The sequence below is a fragment of the Gopherus flavomarginatus genome, chromosome 2 (assembly GCF_025201925.1).
Source record: "Gopherus flavomarginatus isolate rGopFla2 chromosome 2, rGopFla2.mat.asm, whole genome shotgun sequence".
Lineage (NCBI taxonomy): Eukaryota > Metazoa > Chordata > Testudines > Testudinidae > Gopherus > Gopherus flavomarginatus.
The window spans coordinates 227276955-227297313 of NC_066618.1; the positions used below are offsets into that span (position 1 = coordinate 227276955).

Genomic DNA, 20359 nt, shown 5'->3' on the forward strand with positions numbered 1-20359 from the left:
CCTCATGCACCCACACACTTACACAGGCGGAGAGTTACCGGAGACAGCCTGGAGGCTGAGAAGCTGAAGCGTGGTAGATCTGGTGTGTCTGCCTGCGGTCACGAATCCAGGCTGCTGAGTAGATCAAGAAGCAGCTCCTGTCACGTGCACTGAGTTTCCTTTCTGAGTCCGTCACCGAGAAGCATTCCCAGACCAGTTTCTTTCATGCATACCAGGTTCTTCTTTTCTTTACAGCACTTCATGACTGCCTTGTCAGGGCAGATTATATCAGACACACCTGGTTCCTGGCTCTGGGCTCCACTCTCCTTGCAGTTCCTCTCTGCCCAGTCCCACATACACTCCCTTGTTCACACTCCCTCATTCACACACTCTCTGAGGGATGGGATATTACAAAGCTTGGAAGTTCATACAAGTAACTTGAAAAGGTTACAGAGCTTGCAAAGGTTACAAAACTTTAAAGGCTATGCTAACAATCACTGAATTTACAAAGTCTGCAAAAAGGTTGCAGAACTTGATACAAGTTACAGATCTTACAAGCACTTTTGAGCAGAGGCTTTACATAACACCAATGATACAATGGGAGAACCTATTCTAAGCTTGTCCCAGGTTGTCTTTAGTTCTCCCCTTATTTTTCCCAACTCCAACTACAGCTCTAATGAGCCATCAAACTGGTTGTGATTAGAGACATTTGCCACCATAAATTTCTCTTTTAGACCAGGACATTGATTTTCTTCATGTGGGGAAGTTTAGTTTCTTCCTTATCACATATAAACATATAGAGTGGTACAAGTACCTGATCCTACAAAATATTACAATACTCAATATTAGAGGACAATGTTGAATAATATATTCAAAGTACTATATAAACTTCAACTAACTAATCCTTATAATACCAAGAGGTATGTAGTTATTATAATCCCCTTTTTTCTCTGTCGAAAATATACCTAATTAAGTTAGGCGACTATCAAATGCAGCTTCCATTGACTTCAATTAAAATATGTGGCCTATTAATTCTAATTTCAAGTTTTTAGAATAAAATAATTATTTCAAAAGCTGATGTGAATATTTCATCAAGGCAATAGTATTCATCAAAATAAATATGAACTCTGTGCTAAATCTTCTAAGTACACTGAAAAATCTGCATTACTTTATAAAGACTATTCATACTAAAGAATTTCAATTTGACATATTAGATTTTAACATGGAATACAGATATCATCCAGTAGGTCCAAACTGCATCATATATCAAACAAATTCCAGTTAAATTAGAATGAGTTGTTCATTATGACAATGAAGGTGGGAGGGATAGCTCAGTGGTTTGAGCATTGGTTCAATCCTTGAGGGGCCACTTAGGGATCTGGGGCAAAATCAGTACTTGGTCCTGCTAGTGAAGGCAGGGGGCTGGACTCAATGACCTTTCAGGGTCCCTTCCAGTTCTATGAGATAGGTATATCTCAGTGAAATACCTAGAAGAGTAATATTGAACCCCATTAAAAGGATATTAAGTCAATATAAATATGGCTTTTTTTTTTCTTCCAGCCCTTGAATAATTTTTGGAGCTGCATATAGAGCAGGGCCGTCCTGAGGCATAGGCAACATAGGCAGCTGCGTAGGACACCTGAAAATTTGGGGCACCACTGATCTTAGCATCCACCCCTTTGTTTTCCTATCCATGTTCTGACCCTTCCTGCAGGCTCCCACAGATGGCTGCTGCAACCTGGTATGTCTTCCTTGGGAGGGAATCTAGCAGTTAAAAGTGAAAAAGCCTCCAGTCTGCCAGACCTATTAGCACAACATTGAAACTGTTAAAGAGCCATTCAAGGGGTAATGAAACCATTTAACAGGCATTTGCCAAACCCCAGGTATATACTGGTTTCAGAGTAGCAGCCATGTTAGTCTGTATTCGCAAAAAGAACAGGAGTACTTGTGGCACCTTAGAGACTAACAAATTTATTTGAGCATAAGCTTTCATGGGCTACAGCTCACTTCTTCGGATGCCCATGAAAGCTTATGCCCAAATAAATTTTTATACTGTCAGTTTCTGACTTTACTGACAAAAACAGTTTGCATGACTGTAATATTTACACAGAACACGTCAGTCTACAGGACCTTAGTTTAAAATTTGCTTTAAAAATATTTCATTAGTGGGCTGGTGAAGATTATAAAATCACATCTCTAAAAAATGCTTGCATAGACTTTTAGATGCACAATCATCTTTAGCCTTAAATGTTTGGATCTTCACACATACAGTTTTTTAAATAAATCCTTCAAAAGACTTCCCTTATCTAAAATACACATTTTAATATCTATTGTTTAAAAAAATATGTGCTTCCAAGTCTTCCTGTCCTTTCTGTCCATCCTTTCACCGCCGCTCTCCCCACTCCCCACTGAAGAGAGCCCTTAAAGGGACAATAGTCCTCCCCTTCCAGATAGCTGGACAAAGAGTTTCCCTTTCTTTAATTCTGACTATCTGATGAACTAGTTTTAAGAGAACCCTCCAGCAAAATCAGTACCTTAGTAAAACATAAAATCCTTGTTATACCTAAAATCTGTGGAAACATATTATTTAAAGTTGGTGAAATTTCGTAAACATGTCTATTGTTATGAAGATCACAAAAAGTAAATTAGTGTTCCCTTTTTCTAAAAGCAATGAACATTGTTATGAACACACTAAACCTCTGTGATTAATTTAAAGTAATGTCTTTGTTTCAGTGAGTTAAATATGTAGTAATCTGGAATGCTGGCTTAAGGCTTAAGAGTACATTTAAAATATAAATTCATCTTAGAAATACTGATTAAGAAAATATAAAACAGAGAAGAGCTGCATCATGTATTCCATTATATGTAATGTTGTATTCAGCAGGACAGCTGACTCACCCTTACTATGAAGTTTTTGCAAATAAATCTCTGACAAACTTCAGGGCATATCAAAAAACCTGTGACTGAAATTTTTTATTCCCAAATTTTAGTGCTTTTATTTAGGTACCTTCTTCATGTCCATTCTGCATGAGGGAGAGGGTATGAGGGGTCTCTGTGGGGAACTGTGGCTCTTCGCCACCATAAGGCAGGCCGGGCATCTCATTATCCTTTGCTGTCTTGTCCCTCCTCCCCCTCCCCCACTGGGCTGTGAGCTTGGGCTGCCATCGGGCATAGGGGCACTAGTTTAATAATACTGCGTAGAGCCCCATAAATCCTAAGGATGGCCCTGATATAGAGTGAAAGACGTAAGAATTCAATCTGCTTAGTTTATCAAAAAGAAGATCAAGAAGTGTCTTGATTATGATATATAAGTACATTATGAAGAAAATATCAGGTGGCAAAGGGCTACCTGATATTTTCTTCATAATGTACTTATATATCATAATCAAGTGAGAAGCGTAATGGGAAACAATGCCTGGAAGTAAAAGCTAGACTGATTCCAATTAGAAATAAGACACATATTTAAAAGTGAGAGGATTAACTGGATTCTCCAGCTCTTGAAGTCTTCAGATTAAGACCAGATGCCTTTCTGGAAAATACGGTTTACTCAAACACAAGTTATTGGACTCAATATAGGAGTGACTGGAATAATATAGAACTGATGGTTTTGTCCAAGATAAAGATGCAGCATTTAGAGTGTCTCAAAATCTTAGAAAGACAAAGAATGGAAGACGGTAGGATGGGATGTTTTCAGTGATGGAAGAAAAGCAAGAAGAAACTTGTTTTAACAGACTATGTCTTTTGTGTGTGGTGCTCTGCCAACTACCAGCCAATTCTGGCTTCCTTTAAACACAGCAGGATTAACCAAGAGAAACCCTTAGACACAGACAGGAGTTGCCACAGCACCACTGCAGAGGTAGGCCCATTTTCTGAGCCCAGACCTAAAATGTGTATCCAGCTAAAATGGTGGGTGCTTTTAGGGTATGTGTTTGTAAATATTAGCCTGTGTAAATATAATATGCTTTGAGGTTCTGAGATAAAAGGCACTACATAATTAGACATTTTGTTATTTAGACCATTTTTTTCTTTTTATTCTAGTATGGTATGATCTTTTAGGCAGGTTAATCAAATTAGATTAAAATGTTATATCCAGGATAGTCATAATTGCCTTTATTTCCTAAAGTTAATTTTTACCATCATGGAAGACTCCACTTTCAATCATGAGTAAATCCCTTCTGTAGTCTGATCACCTCCTCTCTATTTCCTGGGTGTCAAATCACAGATGTTTTGAGACCTACAGTAAAAATGCTATTTTATTTGACATGAAGCAGTAATTGTAGTCTGATGGCAAATTAGCTCTGAAATGAAATAGGGAACGATTATGTCCATATAGGCAAGGTGTCAGGATGGTGAACAGCTGGAGTTTATGCAAGGTATTATTCATATCAGTACAGTTAGTTCCTTACTATTTTCCTAATCGGTTCCAACTTGAAGGCACAGAAGGCTCAAGTCATATTTCAAACTCTCACTTCCCAACTATCCCTGTGTGCATGACTCACTAAATGCAATTCTTTTCATTTTTATCTTGGGTGCTCTAATGATGCATTCTTTACTCAAATTAAACCTCTAGCTAGAACAGCCGCCTCTGACCTTAACTTTGTCAGCACAGAATAATTACTCTTGGTGGTAAAAATAACTCATTTTACAGTATGTTTTTGTTATATAAATAGTTATGATGAGAAAAAGGGAGAAATACAGGAAACAATTGTGCATTCAGATAACGTGACAGACCAGTGCGAACAAAAATACACTACAGATAGTATATGAAGAATCCAGTCTTCTGATTATATCTATTTGACAATCAGCATAGTTGCTGTGGACCAATATGGTCTCAAGAAATAACTTTAAACAGCCTCAAGGTTACTTAAAATACTACTAGCTGTGAATACTGCCAAAGGAATATTCAGGCAGGGAGGAATCACTGGCCACAGCTCTTGTGCCGAGGGATGAAAAAGCAAGGATGAAGAGCTGGCTATACAAGTTATGTACATTTGAAAGAGTCCCCAGTGCAAAGAAAATTCTCAGCTAGCCACTTCAGCTGCCTTTAGTCTGTTTTTAAGCTGCCAGAGCAATCTAGTCAAGCCAGGGATCCAACCCTGGGAGGCTGTATTAATTGATAGGTCGAGTAACAGAGACAAAAGTCTTGTTTACTTTAGTAAATTTTCATGTTCTGTAGGGCAATGTGCTCTAGTAATCAGTCATTTCTGTTCCTGCATGCCTCAGCCTCTCCTCTCCCCACCTCCTCAACTCCTGCTCTTGTCCTTTCTCCTGCTGCTATCCCCATGGATTCTTGTGTCACTTCTCTGGGCTCCCGCTCCTTAATCTGCCATGTTTTCCTTTCTCCATGGTTCCTGGCTTAACCCCAGTTTGCTCCTATCCTCCCCTTTCCCTCTACTCCTTCCTATACTCCCCCCCAACAAACCCACAGTCATATGTCCCCTTGTCTTCCTGCCCCTTCTTACTCCTGATAACTCCGTTGTACCCTGAACTCTTGTTCCTATGCCCCAACGTACACCCTGTATCTCTCTCACCCCATTCCTCAGCACTCTGCATTCAAGACAGACTGCCTCATCCTTCTTTCCATATTATCTGGGCATCATCAGATAACACTGAGATAACAGGAGAAACCATTCTCCTTATTCTCAGTACCTGCAGCCCCCTGCAGGAGGAGTAATGGCAGGGAAAGTTCTGCTTGACAACTGCAACCCTGAGATGGAGCAAACTCACTTGCCCTGTGGAGATGGAGCATGCTCAGTGTGCACTCTTCAGGGAATTTAGCTGTCAAGTCTCTACTGAGTGCATGTGAACTACCATTTTGAAAAAGCAATTAACTTGGCCAAATTATGACAGATTTTTATGGGTATGGCAAAAGGCACATCCTTGACATCAATCCCACCATCACCACCCAATTTGAAGTCTGTGCTGCAAAGCATGGAAACACCAGAGCTTGTCAACAACACTGTTGTATGAAGTTCTTTAATATGGGCAAAACAATGTAGTTTTTTGTAACCTTGTTCTCAGAATTGAATAAACTCTTTTAGCTGATACTTAATAAGAACATTCAGCCTGAAGCAGACACCTTTCATGGAAAATATCAGCTCAAACAGTTAAAGTTTGGCAAAGTTATAAGCAAATCTAAACAGGGTCTTATATCAGGCAACCTTAACTTTGGACCTCACTATTTTTTCCACCTATACTAATATGTAATATTCAAGGACATGACCCTGCAGCATGCTGACCTTCATTGGCAGCTCAGCATCTCCAAGGTAATGTTAAGCATATTGCATCTCACTGCACCACTCATCTGTACTAAGGCTTTTCTCAGATATCCATTTGGTGAAAACTGCCATTAGTGCTTCTTTGCAATGTTAGAAAAGGTATGTAATCTCAGCATACACACACACACACACACACCTCTCAGCATGTCTCTCAGCAAATAAATACCAGGGGCTATTTTCACCAAACAGAAATCTGGGAAAAATAACAGTACAGGAAGCAGATACTGGGTGCATATGTGTGTGTGTGTGTACATGTTCATTATGTTATGCCTTCTCTTCCCTATTATTTATTAATAAGAATGTTTTATGAAACAATATCTTTGTTACTCTGAAGTGAAATTGCTCTTGCTGTTTGTAAGTGCTATCAAAATCATCTCCATAGTAACTAATTGTGATGCCATGGAAGAGTGTTCTTAAAAAGAGGAATACAAAAGGGAGCATGTGAACCTCTTAGAAAGTGGAGTTATCTATTTATGCAGAAATACCCAGCAGCTAAATGTGAGGGAAGAGTAATATCTAAAATAATAATAAACTTGGGCACAGAGTGTAAAGAACTAATTAATATTCAGTTACTAAATAAATGATGACTGGAGGTGCAAAATGCCTGCTAAATTGTTTTTTTAACTTCTCTTTACACCTAATGTGTTCTAGAATTAATGCTTACATATGTATAATGCTTTTTATTTTTAAAGGACCTAGTCAAGTATTGGGCCCAATTACTGTGGCTGGTAAGCCCCCTTTGCATTTCTGCTGCAAAGAGGTCATTGAGCTGGCTTCACCAGTGAGCAGAGGATCTTATCAACTTTTTCCCATCCACATAATATAAAATGTTGCTATGATAAAATCATTTCCATTAATGTGAAAGTGGTAGCTGAACTGAATATCTATTTAAAGAATGAAATTAAAGTCACCTGATACCAGAGAGTCTATTTTGCCCAATAACTCTCCTCAGGACAGATTGTGAATGCCTTACTCATGCTGATGAGTGTTGCCGCCAATGGGACTGCAAAAATGGTTCACCAGCATGAGGAAGGGATTTAGTCTAGCCCAAAATGATCCATGTGAGTTAGATACACTTTGGTCACCCAGTCTTGGAAGCTGTTGCTGAGTAGGTACGGTTAGGTTCTGAGCACTTTCAACTTCCATTGACTGCCGTGGAAGCTCAGTCCATTCCCATATTGGATGATTACTTACTAGTGTTTACCAGCTATATTTTAAGTAAAATAAAAGGTAGTGAGCACTTCAAAAAAGGAGCAGTGTTTATCTGGAGAGCATGGAGTTTTTAGAGAAAAAAGACTTTCTGGAGAGATCTGAAGATAATGCCACTGTCTGATGATTGTGAAGTATTCCACTTTAACTTGATCTTTTCAAGTTAATGAACCATGCTAGTTTCCCTTGGAGAAATTTATTGCTCTTACTTAATAGGTACATCATTATTAACTTGGCAAACAGGAGTCACCCCTCCTGACAGCAGGGATGCTGGATTACACAGCATGTGGACATGAGCCAAAGACCTTCCTGACAGTTAGTTTTGCTGCAAAGCTGTTTCTTTGGACTTTTTGTGGTTATAAATAAATAAATGGATAGATAAAATGACCTTTTTTGAGTGGAGAGTCAGGAAACTGGTACAACTTTCCCTTCTTGTGACAATTCTTTCCCAGAGAATTTGTTTTTAATTGTGGTCCCAGGCAAATACTACCATTAAATCATTATTAGTCTCATACAGCACATATGAAGTCATCACAAAGTTCAGTAAAGGCCACCGCAGACTAATAAGTGATAATAAAAGAACAAGATTATGATAATCACTAAGCGAGTGTCTGAGTGCATTATAGTTATATTGAAGTGAAACATCTTATCAACAAAACAACTTCCATGAGATGAAAAGTTAGTTAATAAGGATGGCATCTTAGTCCAGCTCAGCATACAAGACTCCAGACTTTTTTATCTCATATTTGCAGCATCCTTTAGAGGTTTTCTAAATGCTTTTCATGCCTTCGGGGGGAGGGCATACTACCCTGAACGAATAACTTTTTGGTACGGGCGCATAGTATTTTTGTTAAAAAAATTGACACGCACCTTGGTCTGTCCATTGACCTGCTTATTCGTTAGTAAACAGAAAGTACAATTAGATACATAGGGACAGGTTTGGAGTGTTGCACACCTATGCACAGGTGAAAAAGTAATGAAAAGTGCAGGGACTACAAGGGAACTTAATCCTGCATTGAGGAGTGCTGCTCAGCTGCTAGATAACTTTTGCCTAGCAGAAGGAAAATGGCCTGAGGAATAAATATAGCTCAGAGTCCTGTTAGCATGAAGAGGCTCACTCTTTGCAAAACTCTGCACATTTACATGTTCATTTTATCAGGCCCCTTGCTAAATAGATTCATTTACTTATATGAGTGTGGCCATGAAATCCTGATGTGTTAAATCCAACCTTGTAAAGATAGGCACTATTCTCCTGTCCCTGTGTATGCTATTCAGTGGTTAATTTGTGTGTGTGGAGGCCTGCCTGGGCTCAGTCCCAGCACTACTAGGCTTGGTAGTTCATAGCCCTAGCACACCTGTGCTTGTTATGTTAGTTATGAAAGTTTAAAAAAATACCTATTTTTTGCTCTGAAATGTGTTTTTTCTTGAAGTTCTCAACACAGTTGTAGCCATCAGGGTCATAACCAGGGTGGGGTGAGCGGGGCAGCCGCCAAAAGTGCAAAGCTGGGGGAGTAGGGGTGGAAAAATGGGATGGGCGAATAACATGGTAGAGGATACAGCTCTGCAGCAGGACTGGGACCCCATGGGTCCCATTACCAAACCATGCCATTCTTGTGCACTGCTGTTGGCGGCAGCGCTGCCTTCAGAGCTAGATACCTGGCCAGAAGCCACCACTCTCCAGCCACCCAGCTCCAAAGGCAGCACTGCCATGAGAAGCAGCATAGAAGTAAGGGTGGCATGGTATTGCCACCACCCGCAGAGGCACAAAAGTAAGGGTGACAGGTATGGTAATGGGACCCGTGGATCCCGGTCCCACTGCAGGGCTCTGCCTCCTACCTTTTCTTTTTTCATCCGTCCCATTTTTCTGCCTCCCTCCCCTGGCTTTGTGCCCTGGGTGGCTGCCCCATTCACCCTGCCATGGGTGGTTACTGCTCTGGTACAATATGTGGTGTAAACATCTAACACTAGTACGCTTTCAAACAAACTTGTTATGACTGAACGTGCAGCAATATTACTGTCATTGGACAAGAGTTACAGGAGTGTTTTCAGTAGGTAATATGTTATTATTTATTAGTAAGGCTAGTCATGGCGGTTATGACAGTCATGGATTCTGTGACTTTACCAGACCTTTGTGACTTCTTCAGCTGCCCACAGTTGAAGCCAGGGCTGGAGCTGTGGCTATGCTCCCCACATAGCCCCACAATGGGGATCACAGCCGGGGCAAGAGCCCACGGCCCTGGCTGCGGCCCCTGTCACAAACTGCGGGGCAGGAGCACACAGCCCCGGCTGTGATCCCCATTGTGGGGCTATGTGGGGAGCATAGCCACAGCTCCAGCCCTGGCTTATTTATCAGTGTTTAAATATGATGGCGATAGATTCAATTCCATGTACCGTCTAAGTTGTTAGTAGTGTGTGCATATTTTGAGATCATGTTTATTTTTAATTCTTTGCTACCATCCAAGTATAAAAGTGTCATGATTTGTCCCTCTAACCCAGGGGTGTCCAATCTGGAGACTAGGGGACACTTATGGCCCTTGGGCTCTAACTTCTGGCCTTTGAGATGGCTGTTAAGAAAATTAGTATTTGATTATTATTGAAAAATGAGATTGCTAAGTGGTGCTCTACAAGTTGATAAATTGGAATATTTTCACTATGGAGAGAAGCATAGGGGTTGTCACCTCGCCAGTAGTCTCCCACTACATGTACATAGCAGAGGGGCATTGCTGGCATATGATGGCATATATTACATTGGTGGACGTGCAGGTGAATGAACCGGTGATGGTATGGCTGATCTGGTTAGGTCCTGTGATGGTGTCACTAGTGTAGATATGTGGGCAGAGTTGGCATCGAGGTTTGTTGCATGGATTGGTTCCTGAGCTAAAGTTACTATGGTGCGGTGTGCAGTTACTAGTGAGAATATGTTTCAGGTTGGCAGGTTGCCTGTGGGCGAGGACTGGCCTGCCACCCAAGGCCTGTGAAAGTGTGGGATCGTTGTCCAGGATGGGTTATAGATCCCTGATGATGCATTGGAAGGGTTTTAGCTGGGGACTGTATGTGATGACCAGTGGAGTCCTGTTGGTTTCTTTCTTGGGTTTGTCTTGCAGTAGGAGGCTTCTGGGTACACGTCTGGCTCTGTTGATCTGTTTCCTTATTTCCTCATGCGGGTATTGTAGTTTTGAGAATGCTTGGTGGAGATTTTGTAGGTGTTGGTCTCTGGCCATACTATAGCAGACCTTAAGGTGGTCATCCTGCAGCAAAAAAACTTCAGGACCAGACTTCAAAGAGAAACTGTTGAGCTTCAGTTCATCTGCAAATTTGACACCATCAGCTCAGGATTAAACAAAGACTGTGAATGGCTTGCCAACTACAAAACCGGTTTCTCCTCCCTTGGTTTTCACACCTCAACTGGTAGAACAGGGCCTCATCCTCCCTGATTGAACTAACCTTATTATCTCTAGCTTGCCTGCATATATATACCTGCCCCTGGAAATTTCCACTACATGCATCTGACGAAGTGGGTATTCACCCACGAAAGCTCATGCTCCAAAACGTCTGTTAGTCTATAAGGTGCCACAGGATTCTTTGCTGCTACTCATCAGTGAGAGCCCAGAGAGAGCAGGATAGTTCAACTGACTCTGTGTGAACCTGGCTAAGGAAGACATCCCTCCCTCCCTCAGTCATCTAGAGCAACACAATACAGGAGAAAAAGAGAAACTGAGGACCAACAAACGGATTCTTTCCCTCAGCCGCAGTGCAGGCTAGAACACTATAGGGTGCTCCTCTAACTTGTCTCTGTTGGCTGTGGTCCCTGAAGGATCAGAGTGCAGTTGAGGATAGCCAGAGTGCAGAGCATTCCAGCCAATCCCCTTCCCTCGCCCCCTGTACCAGAGGCTAGAGGAAGTCAGCTATATCAGCTCTACACACCCTTGGGAGACCCTCCATGCCAGGGAACATCCCACAAGGGGACTGACTGGTGGACTTCTCACTTTTTACACTGCCTGAATGGTGCAAAAGCAAAGGAACGGGAAAGTGATTCTGTCCCAAAGTAATAATTGATCTTTTTTTCACATATTGTGTTCACTTCTCAGCATATATGACCATGATAGTTTGGGTAGATAATCATTCTTACAAGGAATCCTACATAAATACATCAATTCAGGCGAATGTTATTCCATAAGGAGTTTGAAACATCATAAATAGTCTAGTTTGTGGAAGATCTATGTATAGTTTGTAAATGTGCATGAACGAATATTGTATTTTGTACATTGTATTTTCACACTGTGCTCTCTTACATGCAGAGAACCAGATCCTATGCTGATGTAAGTCATCATGACTCCATTGTCTTTTAAAGATCTATGCTGATTTACACTAGTTGAGGATCTGAGCCTCCGAGAATGTATACAGTTCACAACTGCCATCACATTTCCATGGTATCTGAGTACCTACCCCCTGTGTGGTTGTGGTTCAAATGTCTGTGTTTATGGGCCTGATCCATTGCTATCTGATGTAAATAGAAAGACTCCTTATGACTTCAGTAGGTTTTGAATCACACACTAAGTCACTTTCTAATATCTGATGTACAGTGGATACAGACACTAATGAGCTGTAGCTAACTGAGACTTCCTTTTAATTCAGCTGGTAGAGGTCTAAGCTCAAAAGCTTGTCTCTCCCACCAACAGAAGTTGGTCCAATATAAGCCCTCGTCCAGACTAACCCGCGGCATCGGCGGGTTAAAATCGATTGCTCGGGGATCGATATATCGCGTCTAGTCTGGACGCGGTGTATCGATCCCCGAGCGCGCTTACATCGATTCCGGAACTCCATCAATCCGAACGGAGTTCCGGAATCGACACGGAGAGCCGCGGACATCGATGCAGCGCCGTCCAGACTGGTGAGTACCTCTATTTTAGAAATTCGACTTCAGCTACGTTATTCACGTAGTGAAGTTGCGTATCTAAAATCGATTTTAATTTCTAGTCTGGACGTGGCCTAAGATATGACCTCACCTGCCTTGAAAGCCAAAAGCATTTATTTTTATCGCTGATGCCATATGTGCTGAGTTTAGGTGGTGACCTTGTTGCCTGTCATTTTTGACAATGAATTTGTTGCACTGTGATCCTTCTGGGTGCTGCTTTTCTTGTTTTCACAAGTGTGTTTGCGTGAACTGTGTGCCAGAATTTTAACTCACAATGTTCCTGTTTTTCAAAGTGCTGTTTAAAAAATTCATTGATAAATTTTTGTTAATGGTGGATTTCATTGCGAATATCTCAATTTTAAATCCTGTCAACTATTTAATGCTATATTTTTATACAGTCTGATATCAAATGTCTGTCTTGGTAGTCTATGTAATCTCTTCTCCCTGGATCTTAAATTATGGGCAAACAATCGTAAAGAGAGCAACTCTACTATTGGGATGAACAGAAATCTCTTCTGGCTGGCTATAACAGTGTATATCTTTTAATACTGGCTTTAGTAAACTAGCAGAAATATGGACTCTTTCCTGGAGGTCTCAGTAGAGAGGCCACGGACAGAATTACTATTTACACTGAAGTTTTCTGTCGCTCCATTGGTGGGGTACAGTGGGGTATGTTGGTGAGTTTGGCAGAGTAGTTTAAAAAGTCATATCTTATTTTGTGCTTGATCTCTTTTATGGATAAATAGAAGACATATTTTATAGATGCTTCATTACTTTAAAAAAAAAAAGCTATTGTACCCTTTTTGAGAAATGGCTTGTTAAGATGTTGAAAGTTATTCGTGTGGTTTTCTGTAAATCCTAGTACAGTATGTTGATAAAATGCACAGCTCTCAACATAATGTCGTGTTTCAAATTCCTTCAGATGCCAGCATTTAGGCCCAAGCTTTCCTTTGCAATTCCTGAACTTTCACCTGTTAATGCAGTATGTATAAAGTTAGCAATGCCTAACTATAATGTTAAGTTTGAGGCATAGATCTTTACAGTAAGAAATATTAATTATGTATGCCAGATTATATAACTTCAGGTTTTCATCAGGACAGTGATCTGTTGGATCGTCGGAAACACTGCTTCGGTGTCCAGTCTGAATCTGGAGAGGACCTCTACTTTTCTGTGGAGTTAGAGTGTGACCTAACCCTGTGGGAAAAAGCCTTCCAAACAGCAACTTTTTTAGAAGTTGAACGAATTCAGGTGAGACAGCTGCCATAATGTGTTTTGGAACATTAATAAGTGATTGTCAGGGATGGAAACTAATAAGAAAAATGAGATGGAAACATCTAACCTTCTAATGGATTATGCACGTTATTATTATTGTAACTATACGGTGTCCTAGCTGTTCCTGGTGTTTTGATTATATGTCTTTCTACTATTTTGCTATATTACTCAAATCTAAGTACAAGAAGACACTGTCACCTTTCCTATGGAGTTTATAATCAAAGGCTCATAGGACATTCTTACCCACCTCAAATTAATTCCTTTAATTACCATGGATAGGTAACTCAATAAATGATGACAAAAGGCAAAGGACAAAGTAGGGACAGAAGGAAAACAGGAGAGAGAGTCTTTAACCAATGGGGAGGTAACATAGCTATTTGGACAGCATTGTTGTACAATCAAGTGATATAAAGAACCCAATTCTGACCTCACTTACAAGGATTAAACTCTCATTGTAGTTAATAGGTGTTCCACCAATGTGAGAGCAAAACTGAGCCTAATACTTTTCTTTTGTTTTCTTCATACATTTCTTGTTTTTTGCAATTTCTTTTTAATTAGCAGATGCCAGAGTGGGGAGTATGTGATACCGGAGCAGAGATTAGTAGTGAACTCTTCTATAGTTATAATTCTAGATCAGGCTGGGTAATATTTGATGCCGAATCAGCATTTTACTTTGAAACTAAGATGACCAATAGTGCATTATAGTTTGTGTTAAAATATAAAGAAAAAAGTTCCAAGTCCTTTCTGATTCACCCATTCCTAGCTGTAATGTTGATATCACAATCAGAAAAACATCTTTCTGAACACATCTGCAAAGATGTTGCCATGATTACTTTTCCAGCTGCACCTATAAAAAATCATATTGCATATCAGTAGAATATTTGGGCATGTAAGTGTTAGCTGCTGCCCCTATTTGATATATACACATGCTGATTTGTGCTCAAAGACAAGTTTCTATGTATACATCATTTGTGCCCTCATTTGAATATCTGACACTTATTGTTTAAACAAAATGTTAAATGTTTATATATGGCAACACCCTCCTGGTCTCAAAACCATCAGAGCTGAGATGAAATAAGGTTAGTTTATAAAACTGGTAGAAGTTCTGTCACTTTTCATGCATATAGCTATTTCCGTTAATCTCAGAAATGCTAATTTTTAACTTTAAAATGTTACTTTCTGTTACACTTTAGAGGAATAGTTTGAACTTTTATTACTGTGCTGGAAAATGTAGATACAGTTTCACTCTTTTAAAAAAACAAAACAAAAACAAATAATCTCCTAACTCAGAAATACTCATGGATACCTCTTACTTCTCATATCATTACCGGAGGCACTGTTTGTAACTGCAGTACCGGGCATTCTGCAAAAGAAAATATAACAAAACATCTATAATAACCATCAGCACTCAAGTTACTTCAATTTTGTCTCTTCTTATATGGGTACCTGCTGTGCTGCTTCTGATTTTTGGCTCTACTTCTTAGATTTTATACTTCAAATGTATTCAATATGCTCCAGTGTCCTCAGTAATACCTCTTCTAACAGTCTTATTCCCACATCTCCCCACTGTGATCAGCACATCTCATATTTTTTGAGCTGAAAATATTTTTTATGTGCCAAGGCTGCATTGTGGCTATAGCAAATGTGAGAAACTGAACTATCAACAGTAAAATATTTTATCATTTGTGAAATTGACTGAAAGCCAAAGTTTACAGAATCAGTTTCATCTTTTGTATGTACACTTTTAGTGTTGTTATATGTGAACTTTTTCCTACATCCCAATAAGGAGGGGAAAGAGGGTAGATAAGATGCCAATTCCATTTCCCGAATTACTTTTAGTTTGCTCTAATTTTCTTTCAGTAGTTTGTGACTTAATCCTTCCTCCCACAATTTTGTTGCACATTTATTATCAAACACATAATAGATTGTTGGTGCTAGTTAAGAAGTGGCATGATTGGCCTCTACAAAGTGCCAATGAGTCTCATCATTCTGTGACAAGGAAAGAGCTAGGTTCAAATCAAAATGGGGTCTCATTGGTGAGTGATCAGAAAATTATAAATGGGCACTCTCAAATAATAATTATATTGATATTTAAAGTCAAGTCTCTATGCAGTCACATGCACAAGCAAAGGGGTAACTGCATTCAGTGCCTTATTTGCATATACAATTCACTTTGAATGCCAACGCAGGTATATGCAGATATTTCTGCACATGAGCCATCCATATTTTTTACATTTTAATTAAATTTAGGATTTTGTTAATTTTTCATTTTAAAAATATCATCCAAATGTAGGCTGGATTCCACTATAGTCGCACATATATTAGCACCATTTCTCTATTGATATAAATTAACATAGCTCCATAGAAGTAAATGGAGCTTTGCCAATTTACAACAGCAAAGAATAGAGTCCATAGAGTTATTTTAAAAATATACCTGATTAAGACCACAATTCTGTAAGATACCTAAGCACTTGCCACACTTCTAGCATGTGAGAAATACCAATAAAGTAAATGGGACTACTCGTGAGCCCCAGATAGGCACTTTGCTGAACTGTGACCTAAGTTCATAGCTTCTGCAACTTCTAACACACAAGTGAAGAACAAACTTCCTTTAGGAAAAATTAAGATTTCAGGAAGACAAATAAATAATAAAGCTGATACCAGTTTGCTATTGACATGTCATGCAATTTATAATACAGGTAGAGGTGCCTTTGTAGAGCATGTTATAGTTAATTAGTTTTCTATAGAGCAATAAGGAACATCCATGCGTATAATTAGATATTTAAAGAAAAAACAGAAATCACATAGATAGTGTGTGTGGGGGGGGTCATTTTCCCTGTTGTCTTATAGCATTTTTTTGAAATGTGAGAAGAGCCCAAGACATCTGCAGCATTTATAGTAGTGTTCAAATTAACTGAAGTCAACTGAATGCAGCTGACAGTCTCTCTTGAAGTCTCTACTATTTTATGTTGAATGTTTCATTCCTTGCTTTATGGGCTTCCTTTATGTGCTTTCTTACTATCATTCTTGCTTTTATGATAGCTGTTCACTCCAGAAGATGGGTATTGTGTAGTCTGCCTTGTGATTACATTTTAAAGTTTGCCCCCATTGAAGTTTTGTGCTTAAAAAGTTGAGTTTTAAAGTCTGAATTGATTCTTGAACCTATAACCCAAGTGTTTTCAGGTTCTCCAAGCTTCAGAAATAGCTTACAATAAGTTCACAGCACATCACGCCTTTCATAATTTAAACACCTCCTTGGAACTGTAGAGTGAACTGAGCGCGTAGGGTCTGAGGAACATAATGCTTTGCGCTGTCATCTTCTGGAGCGGAGCTCCTGAATATTCATGGACTCAGCTTAAGTTTCCATACTTTGGGAGTGCAGTGGGACTGACAGAGGAAATATTTTGTGGCTGTTTATTTGGGATACATTTTTTAAAAGGTTTCATATTTTTGTGTAGGAAACCAATAATCAATGTGAAATCATTTGTCATAGATTTTAGTACATCTTTAAGGTTTGTCTTAAAGCCGTAATAACTTCGTCATTCTCCATGTTCGTGGGTAGTATTCTTCATTTTATTCTCTCCAAGTTCATGAAGGAGGAGCTGAATTAAAGACAGCAGAGAAATTCAATATGAGAAGACATCCAGAATAAATAGAGTTAACTAGTTTACCTTTATCCTATAGTGCATATTCCAGACTCGCTGCAACAATTCAATAATAATGAATTACTTAGGTTTATTATTTGTATTACTACGGTGCCTGTGAGCCCTTGTTATCCTGGATCAGGACCACATTGTGTTCACTGTTGTACAAACACAGAACAAAAGAGAATCCCGTCCCAAAGGCCTTAAAATCTCATTTGGTCAAAGGCCATTATAGTTTTTACTCTTTTTATGTTGTTGTTGTTGTTGTTTTTTTTTTTTACTCTGCTAATTGTGTTTTAGATCCCTCTGCAAGATTTCGAGGAGTAAAAAAGATGAGCGGATACCTTAGTCTGAAGTGATAGATTGAGTCTGATCTTCCATGTGGGTGGAGTTGCTGATTATGCTGTTGGAATAGGAGGTCAGCTCAGTTGGAGCAGGCTGTTATTCCCAATCTGAGAAAAAGACAAATTTTAATCCTCAGTGTAGTTTTCATGTTTACTTAAGGTAGCTGGAACCATGTATATAAAGCAGTTATTGTTTTATACATGTTCTAGTGAGTTGATAATAGAACTCTGCACCTACCAATTTTTGCTTTGCATGCAAAACCTGAGGGATTTTCAATATTTGGGAATTCATAAATCTGATCTAGTGTGAAATGTGTTACTTTACAAACGTGAACCCATTTTTTCTCTCAATGGGATGAAACATTGCCAAAGCTAAAATCATCTTTTTCCCCCCCTTTATTTGACCCAGGGGGAAAAATTTTAATATTTATAATATAACAACAATTTTACAATACATTTGCAGTGAAAACTGCCTCTCACTTCTGCAAACACGACAAATAAAATACGAAGGTAAACCTACAAAATGAAACCCTGATTTTTGAATAAAAGTGGGAGTTTTCTTAACAGAGCATTAGTTAACCTTTTTAATGAATTGGCTCACATCAAAATAAATTGCAGTTCACATTTTGCATCACTGAATGGTTGAAGTGTGTGTGTACAACTTCTCCCTACTGGAAGGAACTAGAACTGCTCTATCATTTCTCTCACTCTATCTAGAGGCTGGCATAAAAATTTCATATCTGCCCTAATGACAACAAATGGAGATGTTACTTTAGTTTAGGTGCTAGAGGTCTGCATATTTGAAGCTGAAAGACTTGAATTATGTGATATGCTTGTACAATTTATCTATCAACTATGGTATGTGCCTTGATACAGCTGTCACCATATTCCATCCTGGAGAGAAAAGTAGTGGACCTATATATCAGCCAGCATATTAACTAAACAAGATGTCATTATTTCAGTTCCACAAAATATACATATCTTAAAGTTTTCAAAAAGTCAGTGTTCAAATCCTAGAATAGTATATCAAGTAATAAATGTTTCCTGCAATTTAAGAAGCAGGTGTTCACAGTTCATCCTTTTAGAGGAGAAGAACCTTTCCACAAAGAAGATGTAGTTTGTGGTCCTTGTATTCAGGGGGCTTCCCATTTAAGCGTGTTTCAAAAAGTAAAGTCATCCCATTTGTAGCTGTAAATAAATGTGTGTGTGTGTTTATTTTTTTAGGGTGCCCCTTATGTGGTGCAATGTTAATGTCAAAATAACATTTCGTTCATGTGACTCAATGGCATTTACAGTAACAAAAATGTCAAAAAGATGTGATATGAATATCTACAATGCATATTTTCCACAACCATCAAATACCCTATCTCTTGACTTTTATTGTGTTTGTCATTGTCAGGTTTCCTGCTATATAACATATTTCAGTGCAAATTGTTTAAAGATGCAGTAATACACCAGGACACATATAACTACTAAAATATGAAAGGTAAGATTTTCAAAAACTCTCAGCGTCAGCCTAACTCTGCTCCTACTGAAGTAAGTGATAAAACGCCCATTGTCGTCAGAGTTAGGCCAACACTGATCACTTTTGAAAATTCTATCCTAAATTTCTGTATTTAAGGAGACAGTAACATCAACATTTCCAAACCAGGGTTTCTCAAAGTAAACCTCTAAATCCATATTCAGGCACCAACTAAACATGGCCTTGTTTTTGGAAGCTCTGGACACCCACAACTCCCATGCTTTTACATTTGGGGGCAAAGGTCTTAGACTTGTTAAAAAACTCATGACACAATAATAAAGATGTTCCAATTAACTTCAGTGGGGCCAGGAATTTACCTATGGTGTCCACACCTGGGGTAGCTCTGAAGCCAGCACCATGAGAAAAATAAGATAGTGTTTTTGGTGGGGTGTTTCTTGGTAAAGAGAAATTTTAATAAATACTATTTATGTATTATTCATGGATAGTCACAGTTCCATAGAAATAAGTATCTTCATAAAGGCAATACAACAATAACCAGCATATGTAAATATTAATAATTAATATTCAGCCTGGTGACACAGTATGCACATTGTATTAACATCCATGAACTGGATGAAAATGAAAAATCCTGTAATCTGTGCTCTTGCTTAGGGTCTTCAGCTCAAGGATTTGGGGAGATTTAATTGTCTCTGACTTTAATCTGAAAAGTAAAATTCCCCTAAACATTTCCCTTGTGATACAGCTGTATGAAACATGGTCTTTAAAGCACTTTGGTGCATCAGATTTTGACATAATTAAATATTTTTGACAAGGGAAACCAGAATTTATGTTGAACAATGCAATCTTGCCATTACAAACCTGAAGCATGCTTTGAAGTAGAGAGCTCAGTTTAATCAAGAAAATGTCACTAATTGATTTCTTATGTCGTATATCAAAATGTCATGTTCTTAAAAAAAGAAACCAAAGAATGAATGCCATTTAAAACGTCAAGGTTTTCCCATAGAAGCTTATGGTTAGAGCTACATATTGTCTGTTAGTCGACACTGAAAGTTCTCTTTTGATTGCATAAATTATTTTTCACCATATTGTACTACTGAGGTTGAGCAGATAACAAAAAAACAAATAGTATCTCAAACAGATTTTTTTTGCAAACACAGTTATTTATTCTAACTCTGGATATAAGAAGGTTTAGTGATGGTACTCTGTTTTATCTTCTAAAATCATTGAAAATTTAG

At 38.8% G+C, this 20359-nt stretch overlaps 1 protein-coding gene across 5 annotated transcripts in view; it reads left to right on the plus strand.

The window, feature by feature from the left end:
* SNTG1 (syntrophin gamma 1) overlaps window positions 1-20359 on the plus strand; it is a 543852-nt gene that overhangs the window by 470709 nt on the left and 52784 nt on the right. For all 5 annotated transcript variants that reach the window (XM_050942000.1, XM_050941999.1, XM_050942002.1 and 2 more), the window contains one exon: window positions 13477-13629. In XM_050942000.1, the coding sequence (XP_050797957.1) occupies window positions 13477-13629 (153 nt within the window). The remainder of the gene's footprint in view (window positions 1-13476; window positions 13630-20359) is intronic.